The sequence below is a fragment of the Emydura macquarii genome, unplaced genomic scaffold (assembly GCF_026122565.2).
Source record: "Emydura macquarii macquarii isolate MOO-44397 ecotype Brisbane River unplaced genomic scaffold, CSIRO-AGI_Emac_v2 contig_2676, whole genome shotgun sequence".
Classification (NCBI taxonomy): Eukaryota; Metazoa; Chordata; order Testudines; family Chelidae; genus Emydura; species Emydura macquarii.
In genome coordinates, this window is record NW_027132813.1 from 42,346,129 (window position 1) to 42,370,229 (window position 24,101).

The 24,101-nt window shown below is 38.8% G+C and overlaps 1 protein-coding gene and 1 long non-coding RNA gene across 5 annotated transcripts in view; one reads left to right on the forward strand and one right to left on the reverse strand.

The window, feature by feature from the left end:
• The window catches only part of MACROD2 (mono-ADP ribosylhydrolase 2), a 1,226,284-nt gene that overhangs the window by 37,229 nt on the left and 1,164,954 nt on the right, over window positions 1-24,101 (reverse strand). For 3 of the 4 annotated variants that reach the window (XM_067565284.1, XM_067565283.1, XM_067565286.1), the window contains 3 exons: window positions 17,085-17,162; window positions 16,345-16,419; window positions 15,605-15,688 (listed from right to left, as the gene is read on the reverse strand). In XM_067565284.1, the coding sequence (XP_067421385.1) occupies window positions 15,605-15,688; window positions 16,345-16,419; window positions 17,085-17,162 (237 nt within the window). Of the gene's footprint in view, window positions 1-15,282; window positions 15,401-15,604; window positions 15,689-16,344; window positions 16,420-17,084; window positions 17,163-24,101 lie in introns of those variants that run through there. The other variant, XM_067565285.1, reaches the window with a different exon arrangement.
• On the forward strand, window positions 1,782-15,734 carry LOC137164410 (uncharacterized). The gene is made up of 4 exons (XR_010923018.1): window positions 1,782-1,862; window positions 3,150-3,218; window positions 5,274-5,407; window positions 15,638-15,734. It is a non-coding gene; the product is annotated as an uncharacterized lncRNA (long non-coding RNA).

Genomic DNA, 24,101 nt, shown 5'->3' on the forward strand with positions numbered 1-24,101 from the left:
TTGCTAGATAAACCGAAATGGCAGCTACTGACCTGTGGGTCTTAGACCCCATACTGCCCCTCCCCTTTTGTAAATTTAGTGATCTTGTAAATAGTAGCCACTAGAGAACCCACGGGGTCAATAGTTCAGTTCAGTTACCAGTCACCCATTAGCGAGCCTGCATTGACACAGGCCTCATTGGTGATAAATACAGAATAGAGACTGTGTATGCAGACGGTGACTGTCAGACCAGGAATAGAAGTAGACGAGGAACCATCGGGAAAGGAACAGACGGATAGAGGACAACACCACCATTGGAGAAGAAAGATTGTGAGCATAGTGAAACAACACCAGAGACACTTATCTAATAACACCATCATTCATATTAAGACCCTGATTTATTTTGTGACCCCGTTCCCTTTGTTCAATAAACCCCCTTTGTTTTCGAAGCATATTGATTCCGGTTTACCTTTGTTATTTTCCAATTGCCGAAAGGCTCCCTACCACTGGGATGGGAGGGCCTCCTGATTATAAGGTTTAGGCTTGGCTCCTCTTAAGGTGCCGGTCTAACACTACGGTCGTTTTGGAAGAAAACAGTGGCACCCATTTTCCTCAGTGCAAGGATTTGAACAGATGGATTTATCGCCAAATGCAAACCAGGGGGTCCAATCATGGAGTCCTTCTCCAAGCAAAACTCCCATCCATATTTGCGGAGGTCTCACCTGAATAGGTCAGTCCCTGTGACAAAAATCTTAACACAAATATTGCTGGAAAAAAATGCAGCAATTTAGGTCAAATATTAGATTTCATTGAGAAAATCCCACATTTTCCTATAATCTAAAATATGATTTTTTTGTATTTACATCTAGTAATTTTAATTATATCCAAATATTTATCTCTAGAGTGGCTAAATTAGTAGGTACTTAATTGTACTGATACACAACACCTGACGCTTGGGTCCTCTCACTTGCTTGTATATGCAAAGCACAAAGTATATAATTCAATTATATGGCAAATGTCCGCGAGGCATCTGTGATGTATCTGACATCCCACATAAAATCTGTGCTTCACACATTTAAACAGCTTCCTAGTGTGAGTTATGAGAAAAACATTTCTAAAAAATCCCTTACTCAATTAGATAATTAGATATATGGATAATAGTTTAAGATTAATAATAAATGTACATATGTGACTATGCAAAACAAATGCTGTTCAATGTAAAATACAAAGAAGGATGCAAATTTGTTTTCTGTTAATTAATCTAGCTTTCATCTCAACTGCTCTGATCTGATCTGTAAATAAAACTCACAAGCTACTTTCAAACAACTCAGTAACAAAATAATAATAATAAATACCTAATAGATTCTTATAGAGCTGTCTAGCTAATTGTGTTTGCAGTTTTCTGTTACTCAAGGGTGCCTACACAGCACTTCATGATTGAAATCAGTTAAAAGTATCTGAACTCTGACCTAGCCTGAGGGTCAGAGTCCTCAGTTAAATACTGCCACCTATCAAATACACACAAACATGGATAGAAACTCAGGAGGGTTCATGAATATTGTGAAAATTAAAAAGGGGGAGGGGGAAGAGAAGAGAGAGAACAAATGGTTTCTGCCACTAAATAATATTGTGCTTTCTTGCAGATATGGCTAACCTTTCAGGATTTGCTTTTCAAGCTCTTTATTGAAATTGGTCAGGTCTTTCACTGATCTCCTATGGGGGCTGAAAAGCCTTAAGCTAATTAACCACAGCTGAGACATGCTTGATGAGATGGGAAAAACATGAAGCCTTTGAAAGGGTGAAAAATCTCTGACCATCTGCTAGTGGCGTTGCAGAGAGAACAATGAGGAAGAATAAAAGGGGCAGCTAGCCAGCGTGAAAAGGTACAGGATTCCTTTAATTACTGGGTCAATGAGAATATTATTGCTTGGAATGAAACAAGCCTAGAAGGCTCAGCAAAAACAACAGCTTTTAGCAAAAAACAATTTGAAAAAGAGTGAATTGGGTCAGCTTTTCCCAAGAAATGTCTGTTAATTAAAAACCATAGGTAATCTATGAGGGATGGAAGGCCCTTAATTGGAAGTAGATTGTTGAATCACCTCATACGTCTATCCTTTTATTTGTGCTTCTCAGAGGCCCTACGCATGAAGCTCTGTTTAAATGAATACCACACAGCCAGCCGGAGAGGCGCTTCTGTTGTATTTGGCAGTCCAGGTGAACAGCCTGCATTTAGGTTTTAAATGAATGCCCCAGGTGTTTATTCAATACAGCAAACAGCTCAGGTGCTACAGCTTCTGAAGACCCATCTGTGTTTTTCAGTCTTTTACAATGCATTGGAGAAATTTGTAGAGTTTAGAGGGACACTTTTTTAATATGCAGTACCAGAAGTCTAATCAGAACAATCTGAAGTGGCTTTGTCAGTCATGAACTGTGAAAAATCACATTGTGATCTAAATGAAGAACACAATAATGCTCTCTCTTCTCACAAATTTTCTCTGTGATAGTTTGACTATGGCTACATGCTAGGGATGAACAAGCTGCTTCTGATGCAATAAGCAGTGACCTAACCCTTGCCAAAACCCAGAATTATAGTAACACCTTAATAGAAATGTGAATATGTACAGATAATCTTTTCCCCATTATTTCTGTTTGGTGTAGTTAAATCATGTTCTGCTGTGATCCAGTCACTTTTCACAAGCTTAAACAGGATTAGGCAAGGTCAGTGCTTGGATAGGAGACTCTTTGAAGGATTAGTTAGGTGCTGCCAGAAGTGGAAATAACACTCCATCATTAGAAGGTGCTGTCTTTAAGATGAGACATAAAAACAAGGCCCTGACTACTTGTGGTCATTAAAAATGCCATGGCAATTTTTGAAAAAGCAATGGCATTAACCCCAATATTGTGATCAAATTTCAACTTTCATTCCTCCTCCCCAACTTACTCTTGCAGTTTTATTTTGGAAAGGCACTCTGCATTTTGTGTCTTAAACTGTTGCACATTCATGTAGTATTGTTAAATAATTGTGGTGTTTGATGCCGGTGGGTGGCTGCATTTCAAAGGTCAATAATGTGATCCCTATATAAATCAGTTTGTAAAACAATTTGGGATCCTTCAGATAGGTGTTGTGTATATCCATTTCTTATTATTTTTTCATTCTTATGCACTTCCAGCTGGGACCTGAAGCAGAAAAACAGCTAGAAACTCTGTTCTCTCAGAATTTTAGGACCAACCCAAGGCAGGTAATACTAGAAATATTGTTTAAAAAGGTTTTCTTGCAAAATGTCCAGCTCAATGCTGCAGACCCGAGAAGGTCAGATAGTTTTAACAAGCATTCCAACTTTTGAATGCTTATCTGAACAGACTCCTGAGTGTTTAAGTCTGGCCCTTGTCTATTGTGGTGCACTGTGCTGTCAGTATGGGTGGTTATGGTGTTCTCTCTCATTAACAATGCTGTTTGATGGCCTTCAGATTTGTAAGTGAAAGGTTTGTGGAAAAAAAAAAAAAACATCAAGTGCATAAAATGGAGATATCCAACTGGCAGCAATATTTTGCAGCAGCTGCAAGCTGGAGAGGTATTACTTGTAAGACCAAGAGCCAGGATAAACAAAAACCACTGAGTGTAGCTGGACTCTAAGGGGAAGTTGTTCACTATGCCCACTTACCACTGTTTTAGTGTAGAAGAATCCCCGAGCCCTCTGGTGAGATTCCTGCAGGCTGTATTTCACCCTAAGGTGGCCCTGCAAGCCAGACAGTGGCCAGACAATGAGTTTAATTTGGGTTAATTCCCATCAGGGTTTTAGTAGTTTTGGGCAGACTCCCTGAGCTAATGAAGTCAGATGCAGCTCAACACAGCTGCGCTTAAAACAATCAGAAGAGAAGTGGAGATTGGATTTGCTGACCTAAACCTAGGCCAAGAAACTCCGGAGATAGAAGCTTTGTCCCGGTTATGTTGTCTTGCTTGGTTTTGGGATCGTTGGATTGGTGTTCTCACAAACACCAAATCACACCAAGCATATGTGGGCAGAGATGTTTCTGGTTTGTGTTATTTTGATTGACTAAGAGGCCTGTAAATAAACTGGAAACCCAGCAGATTTTGACTTATGCTGGGCCTCTCCCGTGAACTCTCTCCAGCCACTCAGGCCATGGCCCTGTCACACTGACCTGTGACCTCACCTTTTTGTGATCCAGGTCAGGTGGTATTGAGGAAAGGCCAATTCTTTCCCCTTAGAATACAATACATGTTTTAACCGGTTTAACTTATTTTTTAAATCCATGTGAGAAAGGTGTAACTTGTAAGTGTTCATTTATTATTCCACTGAGAAAACGCTGGACCTATAAACATGTCCTCTTGAGAGCTGACAGGTAAAATGGATAGTGAGTGTTTTTTGAGAGGCTCTTCTAAATGTAATAAAGATGGATTTGGTCTGTTCATGTCAGCTAGCAAGCCCTGTACACTGAGAAGGAACATCATTTCTGTGACACCTGATTATTAGAGAAACCATACACCTCACACCAATGATTGAAAACAAGAAGAAAATGTTCACACCCTCAAAGGAAAAGGGCTGGAACAAAGACATCAATGCCCAGCATTTCAGGATAAAGATCCCATTCCACTGAAACAATAATTTAGGTGGTTTTGTGGTTTACCTTTGTGCATTAAGAAAGGCAATGGAAGCCAAAGCATTTAGGGTTGAAAATTATGGATGACTTCTAAGCACGAGAGGAATACTCTCAAGACGCTGAAATGTTTTAGAGAGTTAAGTGTTAGCTATGGAACAATTACAGCGGCAAGCATCCTGCTAAGTATGAAAAAGGGAGGAGAAAAAAGCCACACAGTGCAATTCATGTTTGTCTAGTGCCTTTCATACAAAAAAGTCACAGAACATTTTGCAGCTTATTATAGTTCTGTCTAAAGAATGTGCAAACTATGCTGGTTGCAACACAGTGTGCAGGCTCTGTAGCATCTGTAAGTATATGAGGACAGAAAGAAAGGGGGGGAATGGCCAAGTTTCATCAGAAAGGATGAACGTGGGCTCAGCACATTGGTTCTGATAGTTTTATTAGAGGGAAAGGTTAGAAGACGGTATTGGCAGAAGGAGGAGATGTTGAACACTTCTGATGACTCCTGGAAGAGGGAGTGGGTCCCACAGCTTCATGCAGTTGCAGCCTTGGGGGCAGTGTGTGTGTGGGTGTAGAGGAAGAATGAGAGATGCACTCAAACCCTGGTTCCCTGCCCTTGCTGGCAGATTATTCACAATAATTGGAAACAGAGGCATTTTAAGTTTCTTCCCTAGTGTCTAGGGATCAGGCATACTGATGGTGATCTCACCAACTCATCTTGAGGTGAGAGTTGAAGAGAGTCAACCAAGTGCAGGGAAGCTGTTCCAGATGGTCTGTATGACTGAATACTCAACTGTATTAAGAAAAGGTGAGAGGACACAACGTCAACTATTGGAGAAGAGTGAGTAAAAGGCAGAATAGTAAAAAGAAGTTAAAAAAAATGAGGAGAGGACACCACCACAGAAGATCTGAGTGAGGACATGTGATATTTCCACTGCTTTCCTTGCTTGGGGTTTCTACTAGTTAGAGACAGTTTTTCTTTTTACCACAGTGCCACAGAAGCCCTGCTCCCAGAGACTGCTGCAGGGATGTACTAAATCAGTGCATTCCCCAGGACACATCTCCTCAGCTATTCTTTGGATGGTGCTGGCCCTGCCCCCATAAATCTCTTATGCAAGGGGGGTTGTGCCTGCTTTGTGACACCACAGCTCGGGGCTGTGAAGAAGCAGGCATAAATTAGGGGAGAATCTGGCCCTTGGTCTTTAAAGAGGCAAGCTGAACAAAGGAGCCTGGGACAGAATTATAGGGTGGAGGAGGGAACAGAATCACAGATAAACCCAGTGAGAGAGTAGAGTGCAGGATCCAAAAAGGAAGGGATAACTGAGAGGATATTTTCAGACAGCTCATCCCACGACTGCATTACTCTTATGGAACACTTTCTTGTTCTACATTTGAGACAAAAGAGACCTGTCCAGTCTTCCCCCTCCACTGCGTGGTTTCCTCTATCTATTCCCATTCTGTGGGTCTTGTAAAGGTGTAATCATGAAAGCAACCCACAGAATTTATTTAATGAATATTAATTAGCTGTGTAGTGTCTCATTCTCCACTGTTTTGCACCTTGTGTGGTCACTCACTTGCGTAAGGGGGGTGTAAAATGCTACCACCACTTGCATGGCATGTAGAATTCTGATTTGGTAGCACTTTACCCCACTTTGCACAGGTGTAGATGATTACCTAAGAAGTAAGGCAGTGGAGGGGCAGCTATATATTAATTCCAATTATAGAGCCAATTGATTTGGACCCATACATGTAAATTCATTCCCTGTCCTAGACTAATTCTATCCATGAGATTCACTAAAAATAACATGAATTCTCACTTGTTGACTGTTAAGACACACAAAAATATACACATGCTGGACCAAATTTGTCCCCTTTTGGATCTATTTTAATATGCACATGAAGCTTCTTTTATCATTATTGGGAGTTAAGCTCACCATTCAATCGAAAGGATAGACTGCTATATAATATAATAAGTTTGTTGTAGGCATAAAAAAGTAGTGCCATATTTCTCAGGTGTTCAAGCTAATTTCCAGATGTGTTATTAACCATTCAGGCCTTATTCATTAATCCCTTTTTCTTCAATATGTTGGGGGGGGGGGAAATTTTCTAAGATACATTTATAAAATCTTCCTGTATAATTTTCACTATGTACTTGGATGCCATTTGATATGTTTTGAAACAGGTATGTGTTTCAGTTGCATGAGCTACTGCTGATTCTCTGGAGATTTATGCTAAAACCAAAGATGTAATCTTCAACTCACTGTGAAATATGGAGTCCATTATCACAGTTTTAAAACTCTTTAAACCATGTACGTCACAAGTACAAAACATCATGAAATAATATTGTGGGATATTATATAGTCTAATATGTGTATTGGCACTATTACTTTGGTAAATAAATATTTAAATGTCATTCAAAATATTTCTTGAAAAATATCCAATGTCTCCTAAGGTTTCTTAGAGTTTTTTTTATTTTCTTTCAAAAGATTCCCGAACAATTATTGTATTAGATTCAATGTCGAATGTGTTTCTATTCATTACAAAAAAATGAATTAGTTGAACAAAACAAAAGCCACATTGCAAAAATTTCAAAATTAACAATATCTTAAGTGGAGAAAAAACAGCTAATTCATTTTGATAGCATTTCTGTTCTGCTTGCTGGCAATGATATGAAGAAAAGAATGAAACACTAAAAACTTTAAACCACCATCATTGTAAAAATATTTGCCTGTCTTTTCTTTCTTTCCTTCTTGTTCCCTACTATCAAAGCAGATGTCATAAAATGACTGTGGTAAAATGTTTAAGCTGCAAGATTCCCTAATTGTTTCTATTTTTATTAGAAAAGCACACAAAGGTGAAATCCTCCGAGGGAAAGAAATGAAAAAATAATTAAAATTTAAAACAGAACTTGCACCACCTGTTCTTTACATATACTTATTCTAGCCTGAGTGTATCTGATATAGGGAGAAGAATTAAAAGAAACTGAAATTCCTTCAGTTGTTGAGAAGAATATTACATTATTCTTTCTTAGGGAGTTGTAACTGGGATCCAAACCAGGCCACTGACAGAGTAATAACAAGACCACACTGTTCAACATAGCTGATGATTCCTCCTGTAGAATAGCTATGATTTTGGAATCTTATAGTAGTTGTCTTTTCCACTGTGATGACATAGCACTTCACTGTTATTGATGCATATATTGATACTACTATATTTTTGCTGATACAAAGCAGCTACAGTCTTTGTAAAGCCTGATATACCACTGTCTGCAGGTATGTCTATACTGATGGCGGCAAAATTGCCACCATCAGATCGATCTTTCTGGATTGATTGAGTGGTCAGTGTAGACCCGCTCAATCGATCAGGACGTCAACGCAGTAAATTCAGCCCTCAAGTGGTGTAGCACTGCGTTGACAGGAACACGGTTCCCATTGGCACAGTGCAGTGAAGACGGCACGCAGAAGGGAAGCACAGCAGTCGACGGGAGTTACGCAAGCCATCTGCATAGCTTGCGTAACTCCCATCAACTGCCACCGAATTTCCAGGTAAGTGTAGACCAGGGTTGTGTTTAGGTTCTTCAGCATCAGCAAAGTTATAGAATATGTAGCAGAATCACTGGGTGGGGAGGGAGAGAGAAGCTACTGCTGATTTTCCTCTTTTAGTTGCTACAGAGTCCAGAATAGAGCACTGTAACCTACAGCACTAACAGACTTTAAAAAGCAACTCATGAATATATCACCCTCAGCCACTGGAGGATGCTACCCAAACCTAACAGAATTCCAAATCTATGAAAAATATTTCTTCTAATCTCATAAAAACAGAAGCTCTATCTACAGTGCCGGCAAAATTCAGCGGCTGTCGAAGCGAGATACGTAAGCTACACAGAGTAGCTTGCATATCTCCTGTCAACTTCCTAACTTCTACTTACCATGGCGTCCCCATTATGCTGCACCAATGGGAAATGTCCTCCCGTCGACACAACATTACTCTTTTTGGTGGGGGTGGATTAGCAGAATCGACTTCCGGGTCGATTGAGCAGGTCTCCACTGCCGTTCAATTGATCTTGCAGAATCAATCCTGCAGCACCACCGTTGCTGCCGTCAATGTAGACATAGGCAGAGTTACTGTACGAACTGTGTCAACAATGACAATAATGAAACTACACTACTTTTCAACCCCAGCTATGGCGCCTCCAAAAGAGATGAGAGATACGCCCTGAAAGTAAAGATTGCACTGCCGTTGACCATAGTGGACCTATCCATTGGATATTGAAATTCCACTTTCAAAGTTCTTTAAGTAGCTCATATCACAGACACAAAATTCACTTGAATCTTTTTTAAAAGGTTGTCTAGAAAATAACAGCTCACAAAATGATTCATGCTGTAAACCTGTAAATATTCTCAGAGGGAAGACTCTGCATGGATTTCTACTGAGAACTTTGTTTTCAACACATCTGCAGCTACATCCAGCATTTCTGCTGTTGTGAAAGTTCACTTCTCCATATAACTAGGAATCAGACCCTTGCAAAATATGCTGTATAAGACTAAATCCTCAATTCACTGGTTTTTGACTTCACATAATTTCTCTCAGCATGTAAAATGTTCAAAGTTGGGCATAATTTTTTTTTGTGTGTTTTCTGGGTAGTGGCAGAATTCTGAAGCAGATTTTTGTGCTGCATTTCAAATTTAAAGCTAGATAAGAGTCACCGTGTAGCTGTGCTGCCTTAGAAGCACTCTAGGGAAGGAATTGTGCTTCTTTGAGCCACACTTCATTCCCCTCTTCCTCCTTGCTTCTACGGGTAATTATCTATTACTGCCTTGTATCACTAGAAGATTATCATACCCATATCATCTTGGATTACAAAGGATTAAAAAATATATAAGGGCTTTAAACCATCATGCATTGGGACATAACTGACAGGGATTAGGAACAAACTTCTCTTATGGAAAGGCTATAGCCTTTTGGGGCTTTTTGCATTTCATCTGAAGCATCTGGCATGGGCCATTGTCAAAGACTAGACAAACCAATGGTCTGATTCAGTACAGTAATCCCTTTGTTCCTAAGACAACTCAATACACACATTTGGACTTTCTAATTTAAGATATTTCAGATATATGAAATTCCACAATAGATGAGGAGATTTTTTCAAAAAACAAAGAAATCTCATCTCTCCAGAAGTCGTGTCCATTCCATCTCTTTGGAGAAGGTGTTGGAGGTGAAGAGAAATTGGTTTATAATAGAAAGCTAGTTACAAGAACTGTGGCTCCATAATAAAGATGTCAGTCTTGTTTCAGATCTTTCTGAGATTTATTTTGTTTCTTTATAACTGCAAACAATGGCATGGCGAGGAATGTATGACTTCTGTCAATATCTACAAATACATCTATGTATATGAAAATCCTTGAAACAAGTATTAGATTTCAAGGATATTTAATTTTCTCATAGTTTAATAGCAAAGGCACCTCTTCATTTCTAAAGAATTTCTGGATGAAAGACCTGGAATTCAGCTGGTCAAATGAAGAGTGGATCAAATGATGGATAAGCAGTTACTTGCCCACTGACTAGTAGAAATATTGGGAGCTTTGGATCAAAATTATAGGTAGCCTCTACATGGATTCATTACAGCAGTTTAAAACGTGTCCTTCAGTGCTGGGTTGTGTCTGACTATTCAAGTGAAGTTCTGCTTCTGCTCTTTTGCTGTCCCCTATAGGGACTGTAGTACCTTACAGTCTAAGCAGTGAGCAGCTACCCCAAATGGACCCTTCATCTGTAAGAGTTATTCCATTAAATTAGCAGCTGTGTGTTGTGCACACAGCAGAGTGAAAGGTACAGTTATTTTACTTTCAATTTACTTTCTCACTTTTCTGAGTGGGGTAACACCCCAGGTGTCACAGTAATAGAACCTCCACTGAGGATCTTCACCTCAAACTGATGAGGTGATGTTGGGGAAATGACACTGGTTTCCAGCAGTGCATAGACCAAAACCAAGAGACAATAATTGTTGACAGAAGTGCTTTGAGAAAAAAGAAGACTACAAATATGTTTTTGAGCAATCCAAAAATCCAATAATTGTAGGGTAATATCATCGTGACAATAAGATAACAGACAATGTTCTAGCCAGCATACAGAAAAGGGACACAACAGCCAAATAATGGGTACTTCTGTTCACATAGTATTATCCTCCAAAGGGTAGAGAGGATTCTAAGGGTGACAGATGAGAGAAATTATCAGAGCTAATATCTCTATATAAAGAGATACTGAGTATGTAAATGGGGAGAGTAGGCTCAGACTGGAGAACAGTTATATATACACATCTAAGTAATATGAATTTCATTTTCATGTTATAAATTATTAGCCCTGTAAAAAAACTGAGCTGATTCAAAATACCACTAAACCCTGAATGTCCATCCATTAGAAAAGGAGGGCAATGTTTCCAAGCGTATATATAAGAAGTGCCAAACTCAATATTAAAAACATTTGTATGCTGTTTCCCATATGTCCTATTTGGTCAGCCAATGGGTCAGCAATCCTTCCTTACTCTGATTTTTAATAAAGGGATTTGGGATTATTCCCTAAATTTATGAGGAATGCAGGTTTTCATTATTGTTTTGTAGACCAGAATTGAGTGGATTCTAATACCTGAAAAAAGTTACTCTAGAATGCATCCTCCTTTGTCTCTCTCTTTTTCCTTCCTCGCTCCCAAGTAATATATTTCCTTTTAGCTAAAGAATGAAAAAAATGATCTCTCTAGAATATTAATCCTGATTTTTAAATAGCATTTCAGAAAATAATATTTTTGTTTTTGTAGAACACACACCAAATGTTTTTATTGTAAAATACTTTGAGAGAAATCAAGCTTACAACACAAAATACAAATGTATTAAGTTTAACATACAAAATATTCAACCTCAACCAATAAGATCTACCTTAATATACGAGATGGGAATGAAAGATCTAATTTTTATATTGTATCAGAAATGTACCAAAAAATGTGTGTTTGGATTCATCACCACATAAGCCTAGATTCACACTCACTGGCACAAGGAAGTGTAAACTGCTATCTCAATACATCCCAGGGAAATGCAAATGGCATTTCAACCTGCCCTCCCTTAAACATTCTGCCACAGGACGCCAAGTGTTCCATAACAAACCTGTCAGCAGAGATTACTGAAGGCATACACTGATTCAATGCTGCTTCATCCAGCCATCTTGGACATGCCCTCTCTCTGACTAGTGGCCATCATGTTTCAGGTTGTGGTGGTTAGCAGTGCAGGAGAGGTTGTGAGTACGCAGATGTCCTTCCACCAGGGTCTGCACTGGCAAGGGGAATCTTATCCCTTTATCCATTTAGTGCAGTGGTTCTTAACCTTTCCAAACTACTGTACCCCTGAAGCCTGAGTCCCACCCCCACGGGGCTGAGGCATGTAACTTAGTTTCATGGCGCCCCTGTGGCTCCAGGCAATTGCCTTTCTTGCCACCCCCAATACCAGCTCTGCACTTGCGACCCCTTTAAAACCCCAGGTTAAGAAACACTGAAGTGGGTTCCATACTTCCACTGATGGATGTGCCATGGTCACAGACAACTCCCATTAATCCAATCACTCCTCTTAGGGTGGCACAGTACATGTCACCCCTCTGAGTTGAGCCTAAGGTCTCAGCCAAGCCCAAAGACAGCACTGACATTGAGCAGCAAGAATAGGATTCTGCACTTCTTTAAATTGGAATATGCATACAGTTTCACCACAGATAAAAAGCACTATTTTTATATCAAAACAAAGTAATATGACTAGATTTTATTTAATCGGAATAACACTGAGTATTATCTTCTTTTTAAGTGTTATTAGGCTAAAATATGCTATTTTGTTCTATTTCAAATGTACTGGAGATGTTGCTGGAAAACACTTAACTGAATTGGTTTATGAGGTAGCCATTTGCTTATATGGGATAGATAGATATAAAATCTGCTTTATGCCAGGTGAACTCTTGCCATTAGAAATCTCTCTGGGACATACAGTAGAACCTCAAAGATACGAACACCTTGGGAATAGAGGTTGTTCGTAGCTCTGAACAAAACATTATGGTACCATACCCTGCAGTCAGTGTCTTCCAGCTGAGACTAGGAGAGATCTCTGCAAAGGTGGCACCTGGCAGCACTGCCTGGTTTGCAAGTAGCTCCCTGCCCTATTCCTGTTTCTTGCCTTTAGGCTGCACTGGGGGGGGGGGGGGGTCTTCCCCACACCCTTGGCACTACAAGACCCAGCCTTCAGCTGCCTCTCCCCAGAGCTCGCCTGATCAGTGCATTGCTTGCCATGCTCCAGAGGCAGCATGTGGCAGGGGTTTGGTGCCAGCCAGCTGCCAGTGCCTCTCCTTCCCCTGCCCCTTGAACTCCTAGAGGTGCTGGCAGGGTCCAGGAGTGCAGCCACGGGCAACGCTTGGACCAAATCAGTGCACAGGCCGTGGCCCTTTAAAACTCCTTCAGAGTGCAGCAGACTCCCACTCCAGCTCCAGGCCAGGCTTTGGCTGCAACCTTCAGTTTTTTTGCAGCAGCATCAGCAGGGAGCTTTCTTTCCCAGGGGCTCTGGAGCTGGAGGAGGGGGCAGGTGATGGTGAAAACAGCTTCCCCCTCCCAGTGGAATGGGGTGGGAGGGGGTGAAAGAGTGCCCTTGGCTTACAGGAACAGCACAAACCCAGACTGTTTCTGTTCTGCATGCCGACCTTGCAATACAGAAACAGTATTTGCTTGCTTTCTTCCCCCCCGACCTCCGCTGCTGGCTGATTGCTTACTTCTGGTTTCACGGAGTGTTCGGTTGACCGGTCAGTTCGTAACTCTGGTGTTCATATTTTTGAGGTTCTACTGTACTCATTGTACTATTTTATCACCATGAATTGCTGTTCAATTTTTTCCCTCTTCCTTTCAAGATCTATCTTACAATATGACTAACTTTGAAAGCCAATGTTGCAGCATCTGTGCACATCAAACCTGACAGCAGCTTACAAGATGTTTTGTGAAGATTATCTACACGTTTTTATACCCATTAGAATGAAATAAAACAAGGGGAAAGCCTTATTCTCCTTCCCTTGTCTGGTTTTTAAAAAAACATTGATTTATTTCCCCAGCCTTAGGCATTTTAAAGAATGGTGCATTTCAAAACAAGTTATAAAGAACATTTATAGGTTTAGCTGAGTGCAGTTTACCCCATTAGTAGAGTCAACACAGTACTTCCTCTTGTTATGGTCCCAATCCAACACCCACTGAAGTCAATGGGAGTCTTTCCATGAACTTTAATGAGCTTTGGATATGTGTAGGTACCATTAATACGCCTAAGCCACCATGCTCCAAAATGTTCAGAAAGACCTTTTAACTTATTGCATTGCTCATGCATCTGACAAAGTGGGTTTCTGCCCACGAAAGCTTATGCCCAAATAAATTTGTTAGTCTTTAAGGTGCCACAGAACTCTCGCTGTTTTGCTAAAAACAGACTCACACAGCTACCCCTCTGGAACTTCTAACTTAGTTGATCCATGAACCTTTTAAATAAGGGACAGGAAACAGAAAAGTGCGAAGAACAACTCTTTTATGACATTACCTTCCTTAATGCTGGATAGTTTAATACTAGGTAGAGCAGATGGTGGAATCTAATCTATCCATTGAGAGTTAAATGACAGTCACTAGCTGTAGGGGACAGTAAAGTATTAAAGAGAGGGAAATGTGCAAATATGAAAGTATAGTTTTTACAAGTTGCTTTTGATGAGGCATAAAATAAAATGTAAATAATTTAAATTAGGAGGAAATTAACATAATGGTTTTGGTATTTGCAATTAGAATGAGTCTGTATTATAGAATCTAGATTTGAAGTTGAAGGAGAGGAATATCATTTACCTGGATTTGAAGTAAGTATTATATTGATTGTATTATCAGTCAGTAATAAAACACAACACAGATACCATTAACATTACTTGTAATAAAGAGGTGCGATTAGTCTCAACTTGGATGTGCATTAAAAAGAAAAGACAGAAAGAGAAGATACTGTTAAGCTAGATATAAGCAAAGAGGAGTGTAACCTGGGTTTACAATGAAGAAAAGTGTCAATACTACTAACATGGTTTTGCAACTAAATCAGTGTCAATGTGGCTGACAAAAGGAGTTCATAATTAAGAAGCTCTAGTTAGTATTGACCTGGATTTCCAGTAAAGATCATGTCTGGGTTTTAATATGGAGCTGTAATTGATCTTGGTGTTCTACCAAGAAAGGTCAGAAAATTGCATTTGCTTTACAATTAGAGAATTATTTACATAATAAATTGTTTTTTTATGTGAGCATGTGACTTTTATAAATGATTGGCTGGATGTAGGACTCCCACAAGAATTCCTTAAACTCTGAAAATTGAACTTATGTGTTTCTTAATAGAATAAATAGTGATTTAAGTACTCTACTCTCAGACAAGATTCCTGCTTCAGTGTATTCTTAATATTGTGTATTCTTAATATTGGGTTTTTTATTAGAATTACTAGTTTTAATTCATTACTTGTTAAATCGCTATTTATGACCTCACAAAACATTTTCATGTCCAGTTATTGTAACTACACTCAGTATTGTACTTCCAATGAACATAAGAGAAAGGGTACTTAAATATAGATAAATTGCTTCTTTAATCAGCAGTTTTCAAAGGTACATGTAAAAAACCCACAATAAACAGTTCATGTGTTTATTTCAAAGCCATTTTGAAAATGTATGTCACTTTCCTGGCCCTTATATTTTCTTGAGCAGCTTCAAGCCAAATATATAACATTTTAACACCACCTGGAAAAAAAGACTTAAAATATCATCTTCATTTGCTATTTCTATGTTTCTTTCATTTAAGAAAATTGTTGTAATAGTAAATTTTGTTGTAGAAAAAAAATAGCTGTGCTTACCAACACAAAACACAGCTTTCAAGAGAACCTGAGTTCCACGCAGCAGCCTAATTGAACTCTCTGCCTACCTCTAATGTATAGAAAGTCTTACCTTTCTCTTCTTCTTTATCTTCATCAACTACAGGAATCATTGGTTTCTCAGCCTTCATTGCATCATCTTTGTTCAACAGTGGCTCTGAATAGGAGGTGATGGGGAACAGAAGATAGTTCATTGTTCAGAATTTATGTTTAATAAAATAATTCATATATGCCTCAGTGGTCATCATTAAAAACATCGCCATAGAATCAGAGTGTAGAATCCTTCTCACATGGGTGAGTATTCACTCATGTAAGCAGTCCCAGTGAGGCTGAGGGACTATTCCTGTGATCATGGGTTCGATCTTGCAGGGGCTGAGCACTCTGTTTCCACTCCAGTGAAGCACATAAGCACATACTTAACTTTAAGATTAATTAGCCCCATTGAAGTCACATGCTTATAGTTAGGCATGTGCTTAAGAATTTTACTGGGCTGGGGCCAGAGTAATCACCACCTTGCAGGATACGGACCTAAATGCTCTGTCATGAGTAGAGGTTACACAATCTAGCCCTTAACTTTTTACTTTTATAGTGGATGCCATTCAAAAGTCAACATTTACCACCGAGAGCCATTGGAGATACCACCGTTATTTCATATTCTGAGCCAAATTCAGATCTGACACAAGGAAGGGCAATTCAATGAATGTTGCCCTCTAGGTATAGAGAAATAACTGTGATACCTCAATACCATAGTATGCTTTTGTTGATAATTAGTCACAAGTCACTCTTATCTTGTTTACATAGCATTTCTCATACCTTCTAATTCCATGCAGGAGCTCTGGGAATCTGTCTGAGTTTTCATTTCATTGATCGTGGAAACATCCTGTAGCTCTGTTAACATCAAAGATTGGAAATAACATCAATTGATATACAGAAGAGAGAACACCAAAATTGGGTTAAAAACCAATATGCAGCATATTTCTCTGAAGTCAGGTTTCTTTCTTTCTTTCTTATAATTAGCAATTATAACATTGGGGTCACTTTATAAAAGTTAAAAACAAATAGCTTTAAAATGTATTAAAGTCTTCCCAATATTAAATATAGTATGAAGTAGCTGTCAAAACAAACCACACTTAATAGAAACTCTGGAATATAGTGTTATATTTTTTTGTGAGCATATTGATTTTTATGGTTCAACCATGATGAACTGTCTATCATTTGGAACACTAGCATTCTCTGACAAAAATTTGTGGTTGTCAGCAGAATATGGATTAGCAGCTGCTCCAACCCACCTTAACAAAAACATGAAGTTCTGGGGTGACCCAGAATCAACATTGCTAAAATAAGTTATTAGGATGACTGTTCTTTTTCTAGAAGCACTAAAGTCTATAATAACAAGATTGATTGGCATATAACATCTACTAGTTGAAGCCTATAGACATTTTCCTGAGGCAACAAAGGTCACAGGTGGAAAGTTGAATGCTATAACTAAAATAACTTAAGTTCTCAACTGATTCACTATTTGCATTTTAAAGAATTTCAACAGGTAACTTTACCTTCATCTTGATCTTCTTCACACATTGCATGATGTGCTGGGTCATTCTCTTCTGTGGCTTTGGAATCTTTTGAGGACTCTGATAAAAACAACAAACAAAAAACCTAGAAATGGTTTTCTGGTGGCAAAATCTGATAGCTATTTAGGACACCTGAATCCAACACTTAAAAATACTGGATTCATATTTGGTATTAAATTACTCTGATAGCATTTCTTCTTGTTTAAACACAATATTAAATATACTTTTAAAAAAATAGAGCACAGCTGTAAATTACTCAAATTAATTTCAGAAACTGTTCAGTTATTAAGTGTTATCTGCTCTGCATGACTGATTTCTAACAAGGAGCTAAGTGAAAAGAAAATATAAAAAAATAGAGTGTAATCACAAAATTAATTTCTAAAGAGTTAAATAATACAAAGATATGTCCAATAACAGGAAAAATAACCCATCTACTTGATTAACTACATTATCCATTTTTTCAGGATAGCAGTAGCACTTTTCATGTATGGATCTCAAAGCACTTAAAAACATTAATGCCTATGATATCTTAGGTGAAAGTCCTATTGACATCAATGCTCCCAGACTTCACTCTTTTTGAGGATATTATTACACTTGCTTTATACATGAGGAAACTCAGACCCAGACTAGCTAAGTGAATTGTCCAAGGTCATACAGTGAGCCAGTGACATAAGAACGAGTAGACCAGGATTCCTAACTCCCATTCTTCTGCACGAGCGGCAGATCTCATTAGCATAAAAATAGAGCATAATATTAATAAGATCTGATGGAAAATGTGTGGCAATACAGCTCACACCATTAGTATTTAATTAACAATGATGAAAATAACATTATATAAATATATGGTGAAAGTATATTGTTCAACTAGGGCCATAAAGTCTACTTATATTTTTATATTCCACCCATAAATATGGCATCTTAGGATCATTGTCTGCACAGCTTTGTATTCGTCCCTTGCTAGCAAAGGCCACAGTGTCAAAAGTGAATGGAAATTTTCCCAAACTTTATGGACAAATACTCCTCTTGAGATGATAATAATACCAGTGATAGTAATAATAATAGGTGATGTGTGTGTACATATATATCAAGAGGATATAAGTGAAAGTATATAACTGAAAGTGTGTGGTTTTAATTAACTGCAAATAATTCCCCAAGGCAAACATTTAATTATCTGCACACCTTCTCATTTCATTCATGGAATGACAGAAAATTTGTAAATCCAAGTGTGGAAATAGAATGGAACATGTATAGATTTTTCAGATGATCTCACTGGTGTAAAATTTGCCCAAACTAGCCCTCAATGAACTTTTTTTGGTTTTTGTTTGGACTTAAATTGCTACATACTGGTATCACCTGGACTGCAGTTTGTGGTCTCCTTTCATATTAGTACTGTACATTTTGCTATGATTTAAAAGGGATTACTCAGTTTAACCAGAATCAAGAGCTAAAATAAATTAGAATTTCATCAAATTGTAAATTTAGTCAAAATATGAGTATTTCACAATTAAAGCATTTCTCTAATAATTGGTGCTGGCAATACAAATCTACATGGAAATTGTCAAAATTTAAACCAAAGTGTAATCACACAGGGTTAAATTCTGACCCCACTGAAGTAAATGACAAAGATGTCAAGAGGGCCAGGATTTCACCCACTGTGTGTTTGTTTATGATCAGGGCATGTAGAGTCATTCTACAAATTACCATATTCTTTTTTGTGTTTGCTTTAATTCAGTATTCATAAAATGTGTTGCACTGACAGTGCTGGAGAAGGAAGCCCTCTCTACCTACAGAACAGACATGGCCCAAGCAGAGAAAGTTGCAGTGCAAGCTTCCCCACCAATACACCAAACTGCCCCAGAAATCTGCCTTTATCCTTATTACAAGATATCACACCGAGGTGTGAGAAAATAGCCTCTCTGACCTATTCAGTCCTACATCTGTGCTGAGAACACCAACAAGAGTACCATTTAATGCCAGTTGTCATGATGTGGACGCCTGGTGGGAGACCAACAAATTTATTTCATATTGCCTTCAAACAGTCAAAAAAGGCTAACAACTTTAAATTACTACTGATTCTGGCTGGATTAGAACTAGTGACAGAGGTGAAGGACACTATATTCCATTTGCAATCATCTGAGCAATCCAGTCCTATATCTACTGTATTCCTCTTCATACTTCAATCTTCAATCTGTGACTTCAATCTTAGTTTTACCAGCCCATCTTTCTCCAAGTATGAGGAATGATTCCAATTTCATGTCAAATCAATTCAAGATATCCAAAGCAACAATTACAAACATAGGTCAATAACAACAAATGGAGTTTTGGAGCCAAATTCACACCTAATGTAAATGGGTACTGCTCTGTCGTTTTCAATGGAGTATCAAACAGCTTACATCAGACCGATATTTGGCCTACTGTCTAGGGGTGTTCACTCTATACCACTGTCCAATGAAAATATAGCAGCAAACTAATATCATAAGACTCTCAATCATGCTGAACTTTAGCTTCAGTACCACAGCTAGAGACCCCTTTGCTATTTGGCACCGTTTTCAGATTTTAATATAACATAACAGGCTGTGCATGACTGACTGATATGGCATTGCTATTATGATATAATTTAGTTTTTTTCATTAAACAGTTTTTCATTTCGGAGTTGTAGAAAGCAATATAATAATATAGGATTCTAAATTATTCTAGACAATCTGCAGTGAGGATTTTGTATTACTTTTTTTTCCCCAAAGAAAGTAACATGGACAAGAATTATTGCCTAATTGTGAGAGTCAGTCGATGTTATTTCAGCAGCAGAGATCAAGCATTACATTGATATGCAGATTTTGACTTTCAAAATCTTTAAGGTCAAGACCATATCAAAGGTTTTTTTTCCAAATGCAAATATTACATCAAATATTCAGGGTAAAGGGGCCAAAGATAGATTTACTTTTAGGATTAACACAAATAAAATACAGGAAAGAAGTAAACCCAGATTTATAAAGGAAATCCAGTCCATTGAAAACATATGACAAGAGTAAAATATAAGATGAAAAGCACAGGGCACAAAGAGCTGTTCCTAAAATGGATATGAGGACAGGTCTTCAGCTACATTTCAATGGGGCAAAGCAGCCATAAACTCATAGTAAGGGAATCTCTAGGCTGCATACAGATGCTGTGGTGATTCTACACTGCTGTCTCTTCACAGCTCCAGTGTAGGGGCATTCCTTGGGGAACACGGTGCTTTGGTGATCCCTGGCTGTTGAACAAACCCTTTAGGGCCATGGGCAGCTGGGCATAAATTAAAGCACCTCTGAACTTGCTCTAAATTATGCCAGGAACTGGGACTACCCCGGCTAGCTCCATGATTGTGGAGCCATGAAGATGACATAAAGGCATTGTTGTTTCCCCAACCACTTAGCTTCACTGAGCATATCTCAGCTGCCAGCCCATGACAGCCCCTTAAACTGTAGTGCGCTTGATTCTAATTATACACATTGGTCATCAACGGTGGTGTCTGAGACACTACCGTTTTGTTCCTTTACAGAGTACTGAAAAGAACTGTGCTATTTTAATTGTGAGCGAATGTTGACTTTCTAACGGTGACTTCTGTTGGTGGCCACACTCACATGCAAATATAAATGGACAAATGACAAGCCATTGTCAGTTACTTGAATACAAAGCTGCAAGGATGTTGATGACATATACCATGAGAATGATACCTGGGGAGGGATCACATCATCCCAGTTCACAGCTTTCGGATGATTATTTTGTACAATATATGGATTTCTCCCTGCATCACAACCTTCTTCCTTGGTGCTGTTGTTCCCTCCACACTTCCTTCTTGATGATATTGTCCCCTTCACCTTCTTTACCCCTTGCACGAAGCTTGCCAGGCAAATAACTGCAAACCATTCAGTGCTGTGTCATTACATACAGTAGTGATGCTATGGCACAATGCTGAAGTAGAAAGTCACGCTGTAACATGACAACATCATGACAGTCAGACCACAGCATCCTGAACATCGGAAGAGGAGGAAACGATTAGCTAACTGAGTGATTAAAAGAGTCATTTCTTTTCCTATTTGTGGTTAAATTGGGATTTTTTTTATATTACAGAAAGCAAGAAAATAGAAACTGTCCTGCAAGCTACATGCTCTTGTCTGTCTGCCTTATAGCCATTCAACACGCTTTTGTCCTGCTCTGGGGGCTCTGGGCACTCTGGCTATGACCCAGCAAAGCACTTAAGCACCTGCTTCACTTAAATCACATGAGAACTCACATTGAAGTCAATGGGGCTACTCACATGTTAAAGTTAAGCAGGTACTTAAGTGCTTTGCTGGATCAAAGCCAGGGTGCTTAACACCTGGTAGGATCAAGACCCTTGTCCTCTCTATGATTCTTTTACTCTGAGTCTTTCTGTTTGCTTAGCCTGCTCTTCCTGCTTTGCTTTATTTTATTGCATAGCCCTTCTCTTTAGATACATAGGGCTGCATATAGACACACCATGGTGGCAGTGTAAAGGAGCCACAATGGGACATGCAAATGTCATTTACGCCCACTTTCTCTCAGGTCCCTTTAAATTCCCAGAGATATGAGAAGGAACCTCAGTATAAATGAGAATCAGGCCCTCAGTCTTCATTTTAAAATCAAACCACTACCAGCAATTTCCAATAGTGATTAACTTCGGATCTGCAACTGTAATATTTAATATTTAAGAATAATAGAGAGCTAAACCAGGGTCATTTATAGGGTTCTATTAAGTTTAAAGGGTTTATTTTATTTTATTTTATTTTTAAGAGCAAGAGTGGCTTTGCTGTATTTAGACCAGCAGCAATGGGATTCTCTTCTCTCTTTGAATATAGCCAGTCCTCTTCCCACTGGTGCTAATGAGAATAGACTTGATTTCATCTTTTATTACATTAGTGGTTGTACCTAACAGCTGATACCTCACATCCAGGAATTGCAAGGTTCAGACTAACAGCTCATGCATGTGAATATACCACATGTCTGATATACAAACTTTTAGAACACTACCTATTTGTGAGATACAGCCCCAGGGGAGGTATAAGATTGCAATAAACTATCCCCACTGCTCTTACTGTAAATAGGTATACATTACTTTATCGTAACACTGTACAAAAGAGCAGCCTTTTCCTTGTCTTTCATGCTATCTCAGACTATATATGTCAAAATTGCTCAAACATAAAATTTGCAAATACTCAGGAAGAGGGGGAATGATGAGATCTGAACGTTAAGTGGTTTTAATGATCTTTTAAGATTTACTTTCACTGCACGGCTGATTTACTTGTCATTTCTAATGTGCAACACACCTGGTTCTTGCATATATCCTGGATAAATCACAATGTTTTAGAAGACTAAAGAGGGAAAAAGCAGGCCACTATGAATGAAAAAGGTTCACTGCATTTTATTTTTAAGCATGATCCTGTGAAAAATGACTGGAATACTTTAGAATGAAAGAAATCAAGCCGGCATCCAAAACTACAGGTAATGGTGTGCATGGAAGCAGACACATGATTAGGGTATTCTTGTGCCTCATAAACTGAGAAAAATATGTTAAAATGGAATATTATAAAATGGTGATTTATAAGAATTTAGGGAGATATTCTTGAGCTTTGACTTTAAACTGTTATTTTTATATCCTCCAAGATTTCATTTTAATCCATCTTTATGGATCCTAATCATTCTCAAAGTGAAATGGAGGGAAATCTCCTCTAACAACTCAGAGAGTTTCCCAGAGGAGAGACCATTTCCTATCGACAACAGAATCAGAGTACAGATCATACATTAATTATTTATATTATAGTAGCATCTAGAGGCTCCAGTCAGGATCAAAGCACCATTTTGCTACACATAATGCTAGGCACTGCACAAAAACAATGCGAGAGATGATTCCCTGCACTGAAGAGCTTGCAATATTATTAAAACAAGATGCAACAAACAGGTGTACTACAACCAGATGGCATGGGAAAGGGAGGCCAATGGAATCATGTTTTTATAAGCCAGATATGATTTTTGCTAGATGGTTTCCAGTCAGTGAATATTGAAAAAATTAAAAGGATATATAAATTAATCAATAAAATAGATAAATGCCAGAAAGTCCAACTGCCCATGCTAGTGATTAGCACCATGGGAGGCCCCACTGGCTATGGTAGCAATTAGTTCAGTAAAAGGCCCTCATGACCACAATAGTGATTAGCTATTGAAAATCTCTAATGGCTATGATGGTGCTTAGCAGCAAGGAAGGCTCTACTAATCACGTTAGCAATTTGAGTAGGCTTCCTAGTAACCATAGAAGGCCTGAGTAAGCTTGCTAGCGATTAGTAAAATAGAAAGCCCTACTGGTCATGCTAGTGATTAGCACTGCGGAAAGCCCTAGTTGCCAAGCTATTGATTAGCATCGTGGAAGGCCTTATTGACCATGCTAACAGCTGGTACCATAGAAAGCCATGCTGACCATGTGAGCTGTTAGCACAGTACAGGACCCTATTGGCCGTGCTAGTGATTAGCATAAAAAAGGCCCTAGTGGCCACATCAGCAATTAGTACCTTAGAAGGCCTGTAATGGGGTTTACAAACCCCATATTGAGCATAGGCAGAAGGGAGAGGAGAGTCTTTCCTGGTTACAGGCAATTGGAGAGATCACACCCCTATGCGGCTTCCAGGACTGTGGAGACAAGCATCTTGTGACCAGTAAAGAAAACAAGCCCAACTGTGAAGGAGGGAGAACAGAGAGGGAAAAGGAGGCAGAAAGGCCTGGGATAGCAGAAGGGCGACAACCCCATGCAAGGCTGCTTCTGAGAAACCCACAAAGAGACAAAAGGAGACTGTAAACACTGGAACTGAAGGGCTGATTGACTCAATTTAAGTTAAGAATTTATGGACTGGTCTAATTGCAGACAAATTGAAAGAGACCAGTTAGGAAAAAGCTGAGATCCCTAGAGAGAGTGCACCAAGAGCAGCTGACAAGGCCTTACTGATCATGCTAGTG